This window comes from Lepidochelys kempii, chromosome 2 (genome assembly GCF_965140265.1).
Source record: "Lepidochelys kempii isolate rLepKem1 chromosome 2, rLepKem1.hap2, whole genome shotgun sequence".
Classification (NCBI taxonomy): domain Eukaryota; kingdom Metazoa; phylum Chordata; order Testudines; family Cheloniidae; genus Lepidochelys; species Lepidochelys kempii.
Genome location: NC_133257.1, coordinates 192,889,057 through 192,907,956, shown reverse-complemented (window position 1 = coordinate 192,907,956; position 18,900 = coordinate 192,889,057). Strand labels below are relative to the sequence as shown.

At 41.7% G+C, this 18,900-nt stretch overlaps 1 protein-coding gene across 1 annotated transcript in view; it reads right to left on the bottom strand.

The window, feature by feature from the left end:
* Window positions 1-13,596, bottom strand: part of ZNRF2 (zinc and ring finger 2) — an 81,464-nt gene extending 67,868 nt beyond the window's left edge. Inside the window, 2 exon segments of the mRNA XM_073333307.1 lie at window positions 12,831-13,259; window positions 13,262-13,596. Of these exon segments, the coding sequence (XP_073189408.1) occupies window positions 12,831-13,259; window positions 13,262-13,409 (577 nt within the window). The 5' untranslated portion in view covers window positions 13,410-13,596.
* Window positions 13,597-18,900: the final 5,304 nt, after the last annotated feature.

Here is an 18,900-nt window from a genome sequence, read left to right as displayed (position 1 = left end):
CATGGTTCAGTCATTAAGACCAGGGTACAGTCCACCCAACAGAGCAGATGTTGCAGTCATATTGCTGGATAAAGTGTATGAAAGAGAAATTGAGCAGTGTGCAAAAGGTCTAGAGGGTGAAATTGTTAACCCGAGTCTTGATGGGTGGAGCAATGTCCACAATGATCCTGTTGTATATGCTTGTGTGACAACAGAAGAAGGGAATGTCTTCCTTACAGAAACAATTGATACATCAGGAAATGCACACACAGCAGAATACTTACAAGACGTAGCAGTAAAAGCTATAACAAACTGTGGGAAAAAAATTTAAATGTCTAGTATGCAGCTTGGTCACATACAATGCTGCAAATGAATCCAAGATGAGAAGAATTTATTTAGAAGAGAGTCCCAAGCTAATAACATATGGTTGCAGTGCTCATCTGATGCACCTCCTAGCTAAAGACTTCAGTGTTCCAAGAATACAGGCTAATGTTGTTGAAACTGCAAAATAATTCCATAACAACCACTTTGTAGCAGCTGCTCTGAAAAAAGTGGGAGGAACCAAGCTAACTCTCCCACAAGACGTGCAATGGAACTCAGTAGTGGACTGTTTTGAGCACTATATCAAGCACTGGCCGAATCTGATGACCATTTGTGAACAAAATCATGAAAAAATAGATGGCACTGTCACAGCCAAAGTTCTTAATATTGGGCTTAAGAGAAATGTTGAACACATGCTGAGTAGCCTGAAGCCTATTTCTGTAGCCTTGAACAAAATGCAGGGAAATAGCTCTTTTATTGCTTTCGCTGTTGAAATTTGGAATGAACTGAGCGAGATCTTAAAAAGAGAAATATGCAATGACAGAGTTAAATTAGAAGCATTATAAAACGAATGGAACAAGCACTATCTCCAGCTCATTTTCTTGCAAATAGTCTCAATACTCGGTACTAGGGTCAAACCTTAACTGCTGAAGAAGAGGAGCTGGCTATGACATGGACATCCAGCCATCATCCCTCCATAATGCCAACTATAATAAACCTCGGAGCTGAGGATGAACCATTCAAGAAATCTATGTTTGCTGATCCATGATCATGTTTGCTGATGACGCTTTAAAGAAAGTCACCCCAGTGAACTGGTGGAAGTCACTTACGCACTTGGATTCAGAGACTGTTGAAGTAATAATTTCACTTTTAACAGCCATAGCTTCTTCTGCCAGAGCAGAAAGAATATTTTCTACCTTTGGACTAATTCATTTCTAATTGAGAAACCGTTTGGGACCTGCAAAAGCAGGAAAGCTTGTTTTTCTTTTCCAGATTATGAACAAACAGGAAAATGAAGGTGAAGACGACCGAGTTAGCTGCAGAAGCCAATATTTTAAGTTTCTCATGTTGACCTGGCTGACAGTCTATTTAATTATTTTTTTAATATTTCATTTAACTATTTTAGTTAACACAATTTTAACAAAAACAAACCTGATTTTAAAAAACTTGAATGTTTAGCTAAATTCAAAAAATCATGTGCTTGTTTGGTTAAAATATTATGTGTGCTGTGGAAGAAAAAAAATCCAGAATACATAACGGTTGTTGTTTTAGTTAAAAAAAAACAATGTAAATGTCTGTCTGGTGATGTTCTCCTCCTAATACAGCATGGCAAAAAAATCCTCCAAATATTAATGATTAACCTGTTGAATTGGAGATAGTTCACCTCCCAATGACTTCATAAATATCTGCTTTAGTTACTTTTGGTAAATGAAATAACCAAACAATCATTCATTTTCTGATATAGCTGTAAAACTAATCTGAAAAGTTTTCAAAATGAATCACTTGAAAAATGTATAGTGTGTACCTTCTAAAAATGAAACCTACATCATCTCTGAGTTGTGAAGAATATATATTAATCACAATTTCCAGTGCAGTTACTTCTGGGAACTGTTCCTTTTTACAGACCTAGGATTTTGCTGATGGGTGTTGTGCTTATGAGACAGAAGAGACTTTTGGACCTTCACTGGCAGGGGTTCCCCACCCCCTTTAGTATCCTCTGTCCCCCTCACAGGAGGCGAGGAAGAGGACTTAGATGAGTGAGTTGATTCCTAGGGGTAGGCTGAAGAGAGTCCCTCCTGATTTAGGGGTTATATGGTAGGAGCCATGTAACCCCACCACTTAAAATGCCAGGTATGAGAGTGTCTGGGTGCCAGAAATTGAGTAAGTTTTAGAAAGCAAGTACCATTATTTCTGAGAAAATATGGGATCATTTTAAATGTTTTCCTTTAAAGTAAGCAAACTGCATTTTTGAAGATCTCTCTCAAAAAATTCTTCCAGGCACATTTCAGCATACAGCAAATCTTTATCAAGTTATAAATACCTTTCATAAAACCAAAGTTCACAATGACAGTCATCACACAACTTCTGCTATACTAATAGAAACTAAGGGCCTACTTTGACACACTTTAACAGACAAACACTCTTTATTGAAAGCCACTCCGAACAAATGCAATGCTCTCCCAAGATGGCTCAAGACAGAATTTTTCATTATCACCTCATCCTTTTCTTTTGGCAAGCTGATTTTCTTGAGTTTTAATGGGACTTAAACAAGTCTGTTTAGTGCATGTACCAGTAGCCTCAATAACGAAGTATGTATCTATCCCAAACAAATTTAAACTTGAACACCAGATTTACAAGGTGCCATAGAATCTTTCACAACAACAGTAAAAACACCATTTCAGCAACAGTGTCCATAAATACCACATGCTTAGGCATTGTTTCAGTACTGACAAAAAGAAGAGTACTACTTTACTGAAATCAAAAATTCTGCCTGGAGCACCTATATGTTTAACTAGCATGAAAGCATATGACCTTCTTTCGCTTATAAAATGTGATGAAATCACAGTACAAAATGATTGCTGCAGGTAATAATTTCAGTCAGAGTGGCTAGCAGGGATGTGTCAACAGCATTAGTTTTAAAACATTTACAAATAAAGGCTGCTGCCATATGACTCCTTTATGTAAACTCCCTATTCATATATGAGGGAGAATAATTTACAAAAGCTCATCTTTTTATTGTTGTTTTTTTATATATTTGTCAATTAGAAGAAATGTCAAGTGCACGCACTACATGAACTCCAAATTTATAGTACATTTAAGTCAGCCAACACAATAGCAGAATCTACTAAAAATCTCCACCATCATATGCAGCACACCCACGCATTTGGGACTGGGCAAGGCTTAAAAAGGAGAGAACTCCCAGATAAGTCAGCTGCTAACAGAGACAGGAAAGGTGACAAAGCCAAATCTAAAGCAACACTTGTGTTTTGTTTGTGAGTTGGAATCAGCCATCTCAAACCCCTAGGGGAAACCCTGTAGGTTTCCTGATCTTTTCAGAGCAATATTAATTCTCTGCATATGCATAGGGAACAGGGACACATGCACTGGTAATGAGTTGAATGTTCATTTCAGGTTGGAAATAAGTCTCATGGATTATTTTGGTTTGTCTTCCCACTTTTGTGAAACCTGTCAGGTAGCCAGCTAATGGGAGCCAGCACTTTTGACAGTCAGGATACTAATATGGCCTTTGAAGCCTAACTTTTAGTGCCTGTTTTTGAAAAATGTGAGCTCAACACATTCACAACTGGGGTAGTTGAGCAAAAATCATTGCTCATATACCTGATTATGAACATTTTAAACTTCAGGAATTGTGCGTTTTAGAAGATTTCTTTTTCCTTGATCCATAAGAGGCAGATACTCAAGATGCTCAAAAATAAGTCTCAGAGTGCAGAAACCAAAGGCTATCCACTCTGTCTTTTCACAGAATAACATCACTGTGAACAAGAGCAATCTGCTCCATCCCCATTGTAAGTGAACACAGCCTGTGGAAATTAATGAAGGGGATTACAGCAAGTAATTAAACCATTAACAAGATGCAGGAGCATTTCAGAAAACTCTAAATAAGCATTATTTGGCTCATGCAGCTGCAGTTACAGGAGAACTTCAGTAGAAAAAAAATCTCATCTATGTACAGAATTATTCAGAGGTTAAAGGCTTCAAATGTGGCTGTATAAAAAAAGACAGTGAATCAAGAACATTTATGTGGTAGGGTTCCCTAAAATGACTGGCAAGGGCTAGGGAGAACTTACCAAAATAGTTTAAAACCTTTGGTGCTCAGCCTGCTGTAGAATTATTTGAAGTGTATTCAGATTCCTATCAGTAATTAAAAAAAAATCTTCTTTATGAGATGTTTAGAAAAAGACATACCACTTGGAAGGCTGCTAGAAACTAGTGTGTAATTGTGTGCAAGAGGACACATGGAGAGATATTCAGTCAGGATTCAAGCAATTATTCCAAAATTAGGAAACATCCTAGAAGAGCAGGATTCTTCATTTCTATTATGCCAAGGAAGCAGGAAGAGTGTATGCGAGTGTACACAAATTATGCAGGAGTTTTTGTTTGAACTGACAACCCAAAGGCTCAGATATTACTGTTACATTGGTATCAGAAGAAACAATTACACACCCTAGTAAAATTAAGCAGTTTGCTTCTCTCCCCAAGACCAAATCTTTGCATTTGAGTTTCTCCCCAACCCTAGTTACAGTACTGCCCATTCTATTATTTGGCTCCTCTACTTACTTCTTTGGGAGAGGAAGGAATGGGCGGGGGGGGGTCTTTTCAAACATGATCTAATTCCCATTCTCCCCTTCCAATCACTTACTTGGCCCATTGCAAAGCCACCCTATCACAGTGGCTCCTCTCTCTTCAGAGATCTGGACAAGGATTCCTGTGAAGTTCACCAATACTATTTCCTTCAGTAACGGAGATGAGGGAGCCAAATAACATCAATGTGAAATGCTTCCCCAATTCTTTTAGTCACAATTAGCCCCAAGAGAGGAAATGAAATCTGTCTTTAGACCCTCTCCAATGCATCGTCCCCTTCCCCTATTTGAGAATATAGGGAGTACTTAGAAGGGACAAAAACATAATTTTATTTCTTATCCTTTCTGACTTTAAATCCCTTCCCTCTATCCACCTTCCCTTGATGGTGCCTATGCCTCTAGTGTCCAAGTAGCAATAACATGAAACTGACATGATCCTTGTGAGGTTCACAGTTCTAGGGCTCCACTATACACAGAGCACCAGAACCACACACATCTGATAATATAAAACTGCAGTGTTTTGCCTAACACCAGAGCTGAAGCAGTTTATCGTACATTAGGGCCAATATGAAACATAGCAGTCCCCCTCTATCCAGAGACAATGCCTTGCTAAGGAGCCAGCCTCAGCTGTCAGGAAGATGGAGGGTGTATGGTCCTATGAGGGTGATGTCCCTGGATACTAGCTGGAGGACACCACAATTTGTGACTTAACTCTAGTTAATAGGTTTGCAATACAAGTAAGATGTCCCAACCTCCGCCAGCCGCTGGAAGGAATCAGCACTCTCTGCTCCTTCACCTACACATTCTACAGCCCTTAGGAACTGCAAAAGGTGGCTGCCTCAGCTATTCTATTCCACTCCCTCAACCCACAGTCACTGCAGAAAAGCATGTGTGCACATGCACATCTTTCTGTGACTATCCACTTCCAACTTTGCGACTATTTTAACCCTCTCTCGCAAACAATAGCTCCAGGGCTGCCACTCAGAGCTTTCCAAAGCTGAAGCAAAGCAACATGGACATGATTCTTGCCTGTTTCACTGCTGCCCACAGGGTTTTGAAAGCAATAATCGGAAGTAACAAGACTGGTCAGTCTTCACACAGCTGCAGTTTGGGAACGCTACGAGCAGCAGCAATGGAACTAGATTTGTCTGAGAACACACAGATTATCTCTGCATACACAGCATTTAGAAAATTATTAAAGCAAAAGCTTAATTCCATGGAGAATCTAATGGCATTGAAGCCCCTCAATAACCAGGAAAAGCTTCCTATTCACCAGAGGAGAGTAGCTTTTTCAAGCCCTACCAACATCTTCATGGCTGAAACAACAGCAAGACTTATAATGTGATCAATTTTAGTGCTTCCAACAGTATTCCCCTCCCACACACAGAAAATCATCACAGTAAATGTCCAGCCAGCCAGGTGTACTTTGCACCTCTGCTCCCAAATCAGAAAGCAAAATCACCCATCCCTCGCTTTGATGATACAGAGTGACAACAGGAATGAAACTGACTCATCTTAAGAGTTCTATCATCACTGCTACCTGCATGATTTTGGGGAAACAGAAATTTGAGTGGGTGGGAACCCAAAAACCTGCCCTTTCCTTTAACGAAACTTCACATCCCTCTGCTATCAGCATCCACCTACAGTCCAGCAAGCATTTCAAGCCTTATATTCTGCTTTCCTTCAATTCCTATTGTAAGTTTAAAGGAATTTATTCTTCACTTCTTACTCCTAAAGGTTAATGTATAGCGTTGCTGGTGCAAAACAGCTGCATTGTTATACACGAGAGGTGTCTGCAAATCAGTGGTGGCCATTCCTATACCAGCGGTATTCTATAGAAAAGTACTTTTTACATAAGCTTTCCCCTTCAGAATGGTCAAAAAAGATGACACCAACACACAGTTTAATTTATCTTGAAAGGACAATCTTTTTTATTTTTTTTTAAAGAAAGACAGAAGTGACTATTTTAAACAATTGTAGTTTCAACACCTAAGGTTCTAGAATGCAAATATCACAAAAAATAACTTATTCAGTAAACTTTGTGCATTTGACAGCACTGTGTGTATAGTCAGTTTCCTGTGTCATTTGTGCAAGTTTATATAACAAGGGAATAAATTCCAATATTAAAAAAATAGCATAATACAACCGCAGAGCTAGTAAAAATGCTAGAGAGACTCAAGGATAGGTGAAGTACCTGAAACTACTTTTAAATCATTTTTTGAAAACTACTGTGTGATGCTGGCAATCCAGGTGCCAGCTCTTGCCAAGCTTTAGGCCACAGCCAAGCACTGACAAATTCATTAATGGAAACCAGTCAGTTTCACCTGTGTTAGTATAGTTAAGGTGGGTATTGAACTTATAACAATGTGTTTAGACTTAATGAATGCAGTAATTTACAAGCATTTCAGAAATCTCACTTATAATATCTTTATCACGTTAAAGGTAAATATTTGAGTTTTTGTTTATAACTATAAAAAATTTTTGCCCTGAAACAGTCAACCTGTCAGAAGGGATTGCCTCTTTATCACTAAGAAGGCTATCAAAATTAAATGGTCCACTGTGGGACATCACAAGACTTTATTAATTTCCCCTTCACACCCATTAAGAGGCTACATATAAAAGGGGTCATCCCATCAGTTTGAATTCTGGAAGAAGGAAATAGACAATGAACAAGAAAAATTTTCTTCTCTTTTACTGTCTGATCTCTCAGAAGGCTGGAACTACAAAACAGAAGCAGACTTCCCCAGGATCAACTTGGCTTATCCCTAAAAGATATTCAGCGCTGACAGTCTGCTATAATTCTATGACCTTTTGGAACCATAGATTATAACTCATTTGCGTGGATATGCTGGCCTGCTTTAACCTGTAAATAGTTCTCATTTCTTTCTCCTAGTTAATTATTCCTTAGTTTATCATAGGATTGGCTACAAGCGTTGTCTTTTGCATGAGATCTGAGGTACAAATTGACCTGGGGTAAGTGACTGGTCTCTTTGGACTGGAAGCAACCTGAATCTTTTGTGATCTTTGGCATATAGCAACCAGCCATCACTAAATCCAGCTTGCCGAAGGTGGGAGCACTAGTGGAAACAAAATCCTAAGCAGCTGCTAGTGTTTTTAGATGTGCACAGAGTTGTTGTAGCTTTGTTGGTCCCAGGATATGAGAGAGACAAGTTGGGTGAGCAATGTCTTTTACTGGACCAATTTCTATTGGTGGAAGGTACAAGCTTCTGAGCTACACAGAGCTCTGAGTTTTAGATGGCCCAGGGATTAAACACAAAAGCAGCTGCCTGGATCCAGAAGTTATGTATGGGGGACACACAGGGTCACATTTCCCCTCTCCCCCACCAGATTTCTGGCAGGGAGGGAGTCAGGATGAGTGCATCCCAGGGAGATGTGCCCGTGAAAGTCATGGACACCTAGCACTCCTGCGGAACCCTGCTAGGTGGCGGCCGGAGCAGGGAAGCGGGACGGGACTGCCAGCGCACTTCTGTGGGAGGGAGCAGAAAGGGCAGAAAAGCCCGCTGAGACCCATTCCGTCCTTGCCCACAACCCCAGTTACCCGCTTGACAGTAGGTGTGCGGAGCCCACTCTTTCCTGCACCATGCACATGGGGAGGCAATGGGAGAAGTGAGTGAGGAGCTGTGAGGGGGCACGGTGGTGCCAGCTTGGAGCAGGTATGGGAGGCACAAGGTGAGTCGGAAAGGGGCCAGAGGCAACACACAGGGCGATCAGGTCCGTCTTCCTCCCACCCACCCCCCTTTATATTGTACCCTCTCTCCAAGAGTTACTGATCATCTCTGGCCCTGCCTACCCTGAAGCTCTTACTGTTGGAGCTGAACCAGCTGTTGCAATAAAGGGAAATTTTTGGCAAAAAATCCTTGCATATACAAAGCCTATCATAGAAACTCTGGTACACTAAGAGTTAAACAGGATACACCTAGACATCAGTCTTAACCAGAAATAGAAAGTGTTGAAAACACAAATTATTTAGTTAGGCACATAAATTTAAACTGTATTCACTCTTTTCAAGGCCAACGATCAACTTCTCCCCTTCCCTCCCAGTGCCTCCTGACAGCTGTTTAGCGGCATTTGGGGGTGGGGGGAGAGGGGAGGGAAGGTCCACAGTAGACATCATTTCAGTATCTGTCACCCTTTTCAAGAAAGTAACCCCGACATACACTGGGGACCCCCCTGTATTCACAGTGCATAAAGTTAAGTATATGCACAAGTCTTTGCAGAATCAGGGCCTAAATTTGTTACTGAACTGAATTGGCTCTGATAGTTAATCACAAGATATATAGAAATATTTGATCATAAAGGATAGTAAGCCTAAAATTAGCATGAACACAAGATCGTCTTAACCCAAAGGAGAGCTATGACTTTGAATGAATTATTTTTTAAACATTACTACAGTTTGTACCAAAGAAATATAACAGACTGATCATACTTTTGCACATCTCAGCATATAGCAGTGTTTAGTTTTTTGCATTTTAGCATACAGCTAGTACTAATCACATAGTTTATAACAGATTAGATAGCTAATATTTAAACACTGTTCTCTTTGGACTGGAAGCAACCTGAATCTTCAAAAGTCACAATGGAGTACAATTCAATAAGGGCCAATTAATTATAGTAGTCCTACAAGTGCAACATCCATGTGTTATTGATTGTCAAAGCCAAGCATTCTGCCAGGAAAATACAGTTTAATCTTTATATATTAAACTAATTCTCCAAAGAAACTGCTGAACTGATTCTCAAAATAAACTTCTGTAGTTTTCAGTTAAAAAACACCACCACAAACTGCAGTCTACAAAACAAGGGAGGGTGCTTGAAGCACACTCACAATACGCATAGTAACTGCCAAGCACCATACCTAGACAAGCTTAAGCTAGTCAGAAACTGCTCAAAAGCAGTCCTCCGAGTTATTTTCCCCCATGGACAGTCTTATGAAATTGTGATCTACAACAGGGCCATTGTTTGAACCAAGCATCTGAATACTATATTGAATTTTTAAAAAGTGTATAGCTATGACATTTACTATGTTAATTGCACTGGAAAGTTATTATGCCACCCACATTACAAAATATTTAAATTGCAAAAAATATATAATAGGAAAGTTTGAAATGTACAGGTCCTCCCCTCCCTTTTTAAAAAAACTAAATGCTAGGATTAGATTAAGCAGCCATTCATTTTCATACAAAAAAAGAAAAGCTACTTCAGACTGATTCACAGATAGATATAAATGATATAGATTGTGACCAGCAAAGCTGCTTACATCTTGCATCATCAAAAATCTAATATCTGACAGCCATCATCGATTAGTCACCTTCCAATGTTAAAGATTATTGCATAAGTGGAGGGCATACATTCTATATCATCTCTGTCAATAAGTAGTTAATATTCTGCACTCTGGTTTAATAGATTCATGAATAAGAAAACATAGGGTACTACTTAGCAATTATGTAAATTATCACCTGAAACTGTAATGAGGAAAATATGGTCTGTAACTGATCTAATTAAGGCTGTGATGCAAGGTTTAAGCAAGGACTCCTATTTTTGAGTAACAAATTCACAACATGCTTTAAGTTTTAATGCTTTTCTCTCATTGTATATAGACTGTTAATATGCAATAGCATAGTACCCTTTGATTGCAAAAGGAATTGCACACACCAGCTTTCACGCATACTACTCTGATAACACTGCAGCCATCCTTGCATCAAAGCTCTGCTACTCTTAACTAACAATTAATAAACATGCAGCAACTCAGCACTATAAGAACACTTACACTTAAGTTCGCCTTCTCAAGGGCAAATGCTCCTTGTTAAGGTAGGCTTGATGCTCTCCATTAGCATGTTCAATCAGAGCACTAGGAGCAGCCAGTAGCGGACTTAGGAGTCTTCAGGAGACCAGGACTGTCTTCAGGTCCACACACACAAAAATGCAACTGAACAGAAATCTGTTTGTAGGGTTGTCTGTAACATACATGACAGGTTTCAGAGTAGCAGCCATGTTAGTCTGTATCCACAAAAAGGAGTACTTGTGGCACCTTAGAGACTAACAAATTTATTTGAGCATAAGCTTTCATGAGCTACAGCTCACTTCATCGGATGCACACATGCTGTAGCTCACGAAAGCTTATGCTCAAATAAATTTGTTAGTCTCTAAGGTGCCACAAGTACTCCTTTTCTTGTAACATACACGTTGACCATCCAGGAAATGCCAGGACTGGAAAAAAAAAATCTTAATTTGACCTACTGCTCTTGAGTCTATGCCACTTACATTGAGGGCTAAAAATCTCAAATGTAAAGCTACAGACATTTTATATTACAGAACTACATTACCACACTGCTGCAAATAATGCTCTCATTTATCACTATCAAAAGTGAAAGTAAGTTCACCCAGACAGGCACCTTGCATCCCTTCCCCAAAAAATGACATTTCATTCTATTTTTAATTCAGAATTTACACAAGCTATAACACACATGTATTAAGTTCTTCTAGACAATTACAACAGATATCAAAAAGATATAAAAAAAGAACACACACATTAACGGACAGTCCCGTTGCACCTTAGTGTTTACTCATATGAGCAGTGAAACCTTTATAATAAATGTCATTGAAAGAAATCAACTCAACAACCTTACCTAAAAAATTAAAAATCTACACTTGAAAGGGAGATAGAAGAGTGCATAATATGCACCAAAAACTTTAATTTAAAACAATTGTACAATCTTCCGTGCAGAAAAAATTGAACAAGTTCATCTTTTTCAAACTATTTACAGAGCGTTTAACTTCATTCTTAATAGATTCAATATTTTGCTCCTCCTCTATTTCTACCACCTCCAGGAAACGTACTGCAGTCTTTAGGGGGGAAAAGTGCTATATTTTCTTAAAGATTGTTTTTTAAAATACCTCCCCTCATCTATACATTTTCTTCTTTTGGAAAAAAATAAGCTAATTCAAAGAAACTTTCCATTACAATAACTTCTATTTTATTAACCAAGTTTCAATACAGACAATTCAGTGACTGAGAAACAGGAACAAGCTGCAGACACATTTTAATCAGTACCTAAAAACAGATTTCAGTCTGATTTAAAATAAACTGCATGCATACTTGATCCAATTAAATCCTAATTATGTAAGTAGTAGGTAGGCATATTTACACAGGCACAGATTACAGATATTAAAGTCTAAAGTGGCAAGACAGAGAGGGTCTTTTTTCCTTTTTACTGTGTGAACTACATTGCAGGGGAGTTATTTCATTATTAAATTCCTTCCTTCTGCTTTCAGACCTCTAATTTTTTTTTAAATCTACATGGCCAAGAACCAGCAGCGGAAGCATGTACAGATAAAACTGAAGCCTGGAGGAACTAGAAAGCTACCCCTTTCACAAAATGATGATTCATTGTAATCCCCTCGAAGTCGCAAACTACTCTCCCAAGAGCGAGCCAAAAAAAGAGCTATACAAAAAACACTCACTTCACTTTATAAGTCTGAGATTTACAAAGTATTCAGAATGTGGAAACATGGAACAGAAAATCAATCAGTTCTTCAGTTAACTAAGAAAGGTACACTGAAATGAAAGAATATATTGTCCTTCTAACATTAGGGTAGTGACCTAGAGTCAAGCCCGAGATTTCCCTAGGAAGAGAAGAGTAAAGCCTCCTTTGCTAACCTCCCACACACACACACACACAAACCCCACAACACTACCGAATCGGCTCCAAGGGGGGTACTCACTACCTCAACCCCACCAAAAATAGTGCTACCCCTCAAATCTGTTCCTGGACCATCACTAAGAGTTAGAGACCTACTCCCACAGCTGCTGGAACCAGGGGTGCTGGGGGAGTTACCACCCCCCCCCCATGGGTTGAAGCGGTTTCCATCATATACAGGGTTTACAGTTTGGTTCAATGGCTCTCAGCATCCCCACTATAGAAATTGTTGCAACACCCCTGCCTACTCCCTACCCCCACCACACACATCTGAGGTACTGTATAATGTGTAGGGTCCCCCTGTCTGGGGAAGGGCTGAGTGTCTCACAGTCTCTCTAGCCCCTCTCCCCCCACGCCATGGACAGGGCCGGAGTAGCACTAAGTGTTACAGGTCTCCCCACCCCCACCGCCACCCCACACACCCAGGCAGGGGTAGCACAAGGGGTGGCAGTCTCCCCCCAAACACACACAGGGGCACGGGTGGGTACTTCACCTCCGAACAGGTGCGGTGAGAGGTGCGCTGGCAGCGAGCCGATCACGAGCCGGGGCCCGCCGTGTCCTCCGCCCCCTGCGGGCCGCCCCCGGCCGCCCTCCTCGGCCGCGCTGTTCACCGAGTCCTGCGAGCCGTAGGGGCCGCTGCTGTGGGGGATGCTGAAGGCTGACTGGGCGGCCCTGGCCCCGGAGGCTGCCGCCCCGCCGAGGGACCTGCTCCGGGGCGCCGCCACGGGCGCGGCGGCCGCGGCTCCCGCCGCCGAGCCCGCGGGGGCTGCCTGGGGCGCCACCGGCGCGTATCGCCCGCCGGCCCCCGCCGAGCGCCCGCCGGCGCCGCCGCTGCCGGAGGGCAAGTCCCCGCCCGAGTACGCCCGGGTGCGGCCGTCGGCGGCGGCCGGGCCGCTCTGCTTGGCGCCCATCGTCCCGCCGCCCTTCGCCGCTGCCCTGAGGCGGCCCCGGCAGGAGCGAGCCCGCGAGGGGAGGGGAGCGCCGGGGGCCGGCCCGCGCTGGGTACCGCCGGGATCCGGCTCAGCTGCCGTTGCTGGAGCGGCCGCTGCTCTCGGGTCTCGGGCGCCACCATGAGCCGCTCGGGGCGCTGCTGGCTCCGGCGGCTGCTCCCGCTGCCGCCACCGTCCGGGGGCCCAGCCCCGCCGCCGCCATCCGCCGCCCACCGCTCGCTCTGCCCGCCGTGCGTGGCTGTGCCGAGGGCGGGCGCCGCCCCTCCTGTGCCGCCATCCTGGGGGCGGCCCCGGCGCGCGGCCGGGGACTGGCGGTTGGGGCGGGAGCCGCCCCCGAGCTAGGCACAGCCCGGGCCGCCCCCAGCAGCGCCGGGCAAGCCCAGCCCCTAGTCACGCCTGTCGCCTGCTGCCGCCTGGAGACCCATCGCGGCCCCGGCCTCTTACCCCGCCGGCTGGCCCGGGGCCCGCTCGCTGGGGAGAGCGCAGGCCGGGCTCCGTGGCTGCGGGAAGCGTGGCCCCTTCTCGCAAGGCAGAGAGGCGGCGGGAGCAGACAACCCCCCCCCCCCCCGCGCTTTGTTTGGCACCGGGGGATAAACAGGAGCTGCCACGGAGTGCCCTGACTAGAGGCCCGAAAGGGCTGCTGCGGAGTTAGCCCACCTGTTACCGCTCCCGATCCCAGCTGCTGCTGGAGGAGCGGAGCTCAGCTTGCTAGCGGGGCACAGCCAGCGCTCGGGGCGCCAAAACAAATACAAAAGCTATTTTCCAAGTATGTTGCAGCAGAGGTAGGGCCGCCGCGGGGCGCCACCGCTCAGGGTTCGTCCCCTTTCCTCTGGCTCTTGAAAGGGCAATTAACATGTTTTGAAGCTATTTACTTAGAATTCATTGTTGCCCGGATTCCTGATGGTGGTGGGTTGTTTGTTTCTTGGGGGAGGGGGGTTGTTTTTTGTTTGTTTTTTGAAGGCCCAGCAATTGGAAGCATGAGATTAGGGGAGAAACTCATCTTTCATTTAAAAAAAAGTTTCTAACGTTATGGCTGTCGAGAAGAGACTGACAAGCATGACCCTTGTGCTTGGGACTTCACGAAAAGCTAGGCAATTCAGACATCAGTGTAGTTGCACTGGGATGAATTTAGCCCTTCATCTTTAAAATTTAATAATCCAGTTCTAGTACATGCCATAAAAGGGGAAGGTGGTTAAAAAGCACAGCTACATGCATTAAGATAGCTGTCAGTTGTGTGCAGCAATGCGGAACTGCATTGGCTGCTGTGTACAGAAAACAGTTGTATACAAGTGTGTACACATGGGACTACACCACCTAAAATGGAGCAGCTATGAATGAATACTGTTATGTCAGCATAGTGTTCAAAGAAAGTGTGTGGGCAGCTTCCATTCTTACCAGGCAGTTTTTACATGAATGAAAATCTTGCCTAAGATTAGTGAACTTTCCATTGAAGTGTATCAAACACATAATTACTCATTGCAGTTACTACGGTATAGACATAGCTGAGTGCCCCTAGGGGTTTGGTTTCTAGAAAGAGGATCATTAGAAGGTTCAGGAGGCAGACTCCCCCCTATGGAAAAACGAATACCTAAGAATATAGTGACCATTCATTTTGGACCCTGTGGAGGAACAAGTTTTAGATAATCTTATTTTGATCTCTGTAAAATTTGAAAATTTAAACAGCAACTACATTTTAGCATAACAATGACATCATCTATAATCTTTAGCAACAGGTTTATGGAGCACAACAGATTCTTAGAGGACCTGTTTCCCACTCAAGATACGCTGTAACAACTAGTAATATGATTTTAATGGTCCAGATTTTCTCCTGCAACAAGATCTGTTTGTTGCAGGAAAGGGTGGCTTATCATTAACCTGATTCACAAATATGGCTGCTACAGCAAAAAGTTAAAGGGGTCTAGGGGCTACTGAGATGTACATAGGCTGGCCATGGTCCCTAGAAGGACTACAACTATTCTGATCATTCTTAGTTGGCATGTTCTATCTCTGCCCAGCCTTCAGTACATCCTTTCCTGCTCCTGACATTCCACCTGCAATAGAGTGGATGGCTGTGGTTGGCATAGAAACAGGTTATACCAGTTGAGAAATTTCCCAGGCTGGGGAAATTCTTATCTGAGCACTTAAGGCCTGATGTCAGTCCCTTTGTACCACCTGAATGGTGTAAAGGGGAAGGAAGGGGGGTAGGATCTTGTCCCATATGCTTATTTTCTGGGCATGTGAGCAAAATCCTAAACCCCTTAGTCTTTTACTCAGACAAAACTCCTATTGACCAATGAGAGTTTTATATAGGGGAGGACTGCCAGATTTGGTCCTATAAATTGAACCCTATGAATAAGTGGTTCAATCTCCACCTGACAGTTCTCATCAGGATACAAAGATCATTTAATATTTTAAAAATAGAAAGATGATGTGATTGAATATGTCATGCATTGGATCTATAAGTAGGATTCCTACAATCAATCACCCAGCATAAACTGTTGTCTATATGGATGATTGTCTGGCATATAATAGGGTACATCACTGCAAAGCTTTTCTATAAATCAACCCAAGGCTCTCATGTTTCAGTAAATTCTCCAGCGTTGCACATCTGAATTACTCCAACCAGCTATGTCCATATCAATAATAGCACTAGTGGAATAACTACTACCAAAGATTATTTAACTGGGTTTTAAAATGTTCTTTAACCTTAAAATTTCTATACAAATATTACACTGGTGCTGACAACTTGTATGGTGTTTGAAGCTGTGATTAGAAGCAAATAAGATTTTTAAACCTAGCCATAGAATGTTGCTGTGCATTTAAACCATTACAGTCAATGGGGCTTCAGATGGGCAAAGGGATCTGCCATAGTAGAGTAAGTTGCGGGATCAGAGCCTTAGTGGTTTTGTGAGCCATGGCAGGAAATACCCTGAGTGAGCTACATTGAGCATTTTCAGGAATTCTGTACTATTGGTCTAGTACCCCTGCGGCTCACCCTGTTCTAGCAATGATAGGAGGTCTAGTGTTAAGTAGGCATAGGCTTGCTTTTTTTATTTAGGCCACCATGTTGTCCAGCCCTGCTCAGAGTAAGTCTAGATAACACTGTAGTATGAGTGCTTACACCTGGTTCACACATTCCTAGTATCAGTACAGCTGCAAGAACAATGGGGGAATTCTGAAAATATTTTCTGAGAAAGCTCAGTGTAACAAAATATTTTCAGAAATTCTCCTACTGTTGATCTAACAGCTGAGTGTTCATTGTTGATAGGAACACTGAGTTTGGCTCTCAAGTGTATTCTATTCCATTTAATTTAAACAATACAGCCCATACAAAAGTTTAAAATGTCCCAACAGTTAATTAGATGAACAATCACAAAATAACCTCCTAGCAGCGTAGAATTAGTCAAGTACAGGAAACAATTTCAGCTCAGTCAGCCAATAAATCAGTGGTACTCGATCCACAGGTCACTTGTGGCCCAATCAGCTGCAGCCTATGTGACATCCTCAGAGCCATACAGGTAGTATATGTATATTGTGGGGATGTGACCCACATAACACAGAGAAACTTAGGCTCCTGATAAAATTATGACAAACATATTTTCTGGTCAGATTCCAAATTAGAGAACCAGGTTGTCATTGGAAGAGGCACCTTCACAAATTAGTTCTAGCCTGCAAGACCTTTTCCTAATATGGCAACTTTACATTTTTGTAATTTTAGATTTTACAGAATTATAGCTAGCATCAGACAACCACCACTCCTTGGATATTGAAAATGGGGGATTTAAATGTTCAATTGCTTGGAGAATGAAGCAAGATAGAACAGCTGCTTCCTTCTAAAATAAGAAATGTAAGATATACAGGAGTTACATGTTAACAGCAAATATTGAACCAATGTCAGGTTGGCCAGATGGATTTAAGATATGTTCGTATCTATACTCCAATGAAAAAGCTCCCATACTGTATCATGCCAATACCACCACATGTGCTACACATACCCATCTTAGTTTTGAGTTTTCTGCTATTCAGATTCCTATGTCTTTCTCCAGCTGGCAACTGATATTTTAATTACATCATGCAAATTAATATTTCAAACATTACTGGCATACCTATATTTCAGATAGTTTGATATATCATATATACTCCAGCTAAAACAAAAAGTGTACTGATGTCAAAATATCATTAAGTCATAGTTTTGCAAATGCATCTATTGTTATCTGGTATGAACTAAATTAACATTGCTTCAGGTAGTGCCCACAATACACTACATGTACAAGCGTAACTGTACATCACAATCCCAGCCCCAAATATCTTACACTCTAACAAGACAAATAGACAACGGATATGGGTTAAAGAGGTACCACCTTAAATAAAGGTAAGTGATCGAGGTGGTGATTGGCCAAATCTCAATAATATGCATTATATGTAATTCCAATGTTCTGGATTTATACCAGAGATTAATTTTACTATGTAGCGATAATTGGTCCTAATCCTGCAAAGATTTGTGAATGTGCTTAACTTTATGTAGTGTGAGTAGTCTTCACAAATTCTAAAGCTAAGCATGTGCTTAAATCCTTGCAGGATTGGGTCCTAAAAGGTTTATTCTGGAAATGTATGGATTACTGATGTTTATAGTTTCAAATTTACCCTCTTCACAGAAATCTGAGTTACATTCTGCCAGTCATTGTCTGTCTGCACTCTGTATCACGTTGTAAACAGAATATATTGTACTTTATGTATTTTGACTATCCAAATTTAAGAATTTTTATCACAAAAAACAACATACTTTTAAAAATAAAATCACCATTTGGGGCTAGATGTCTTGTTTTTGTACCAAAAATAAAAAATCTGAGCAAGTATTTTGGAATGGGTTCTCAAGAAATGTCTAGTTTTCTCTGTGCAGATGCTGTAATTTAGTAATATTTTAAGAAATATTGTATTGTAACAATTGTTATAAAGTATGGTGAATGTTTATTTTTTCAAGATATTCTACACAGATTATTGGTATCATACTCCATGACCCCATTATGCTAGGCACTATTAGATATGCACTTGTTGTTTTAACTGATAATCAATACAAAATATTTTGTTGCTGATCCTCCCCCTTAAATCATGGTTGAATTAATTTTGTTCCCCATTTGCTCTATGACTAGGGCTTGCACACAAACCACATTGCACAACACATCACTTCTCCCTCCTACTCTTGTGTGCATGTTTGGTTGCATCTCTGCTCCCTCTATGCTGCCTTTCCTCAAAAGGTACTGTGTTGGCCATTGCTACCATAGACAAAATATTGTATAATAGAAGACAAGCAATGGCTCAAACTGTGGCCCACTCTACATTAGACATTTGTACCAGTACAAATTTTTCTATTGTAGAAAAGGCCTAAAAAAATTACAAATCTCTGCTTTGAAGATCATTCCCCATTTATTTAAACAGCTGTAAGTTATATTTGCTCTTTCCTGCACGTGTTTTCAGATCCGGACTTGTCAACATCTAGCAATCCCTGCTAAGTGCTGAGTTTTTTTAACAACACAACTCTCTGCTGTTGCTAAGGAATGAGACAGTGGTATTCTGTCAAAATAAAATCTTGCAAAACATCTTGTCTTCTCTTAC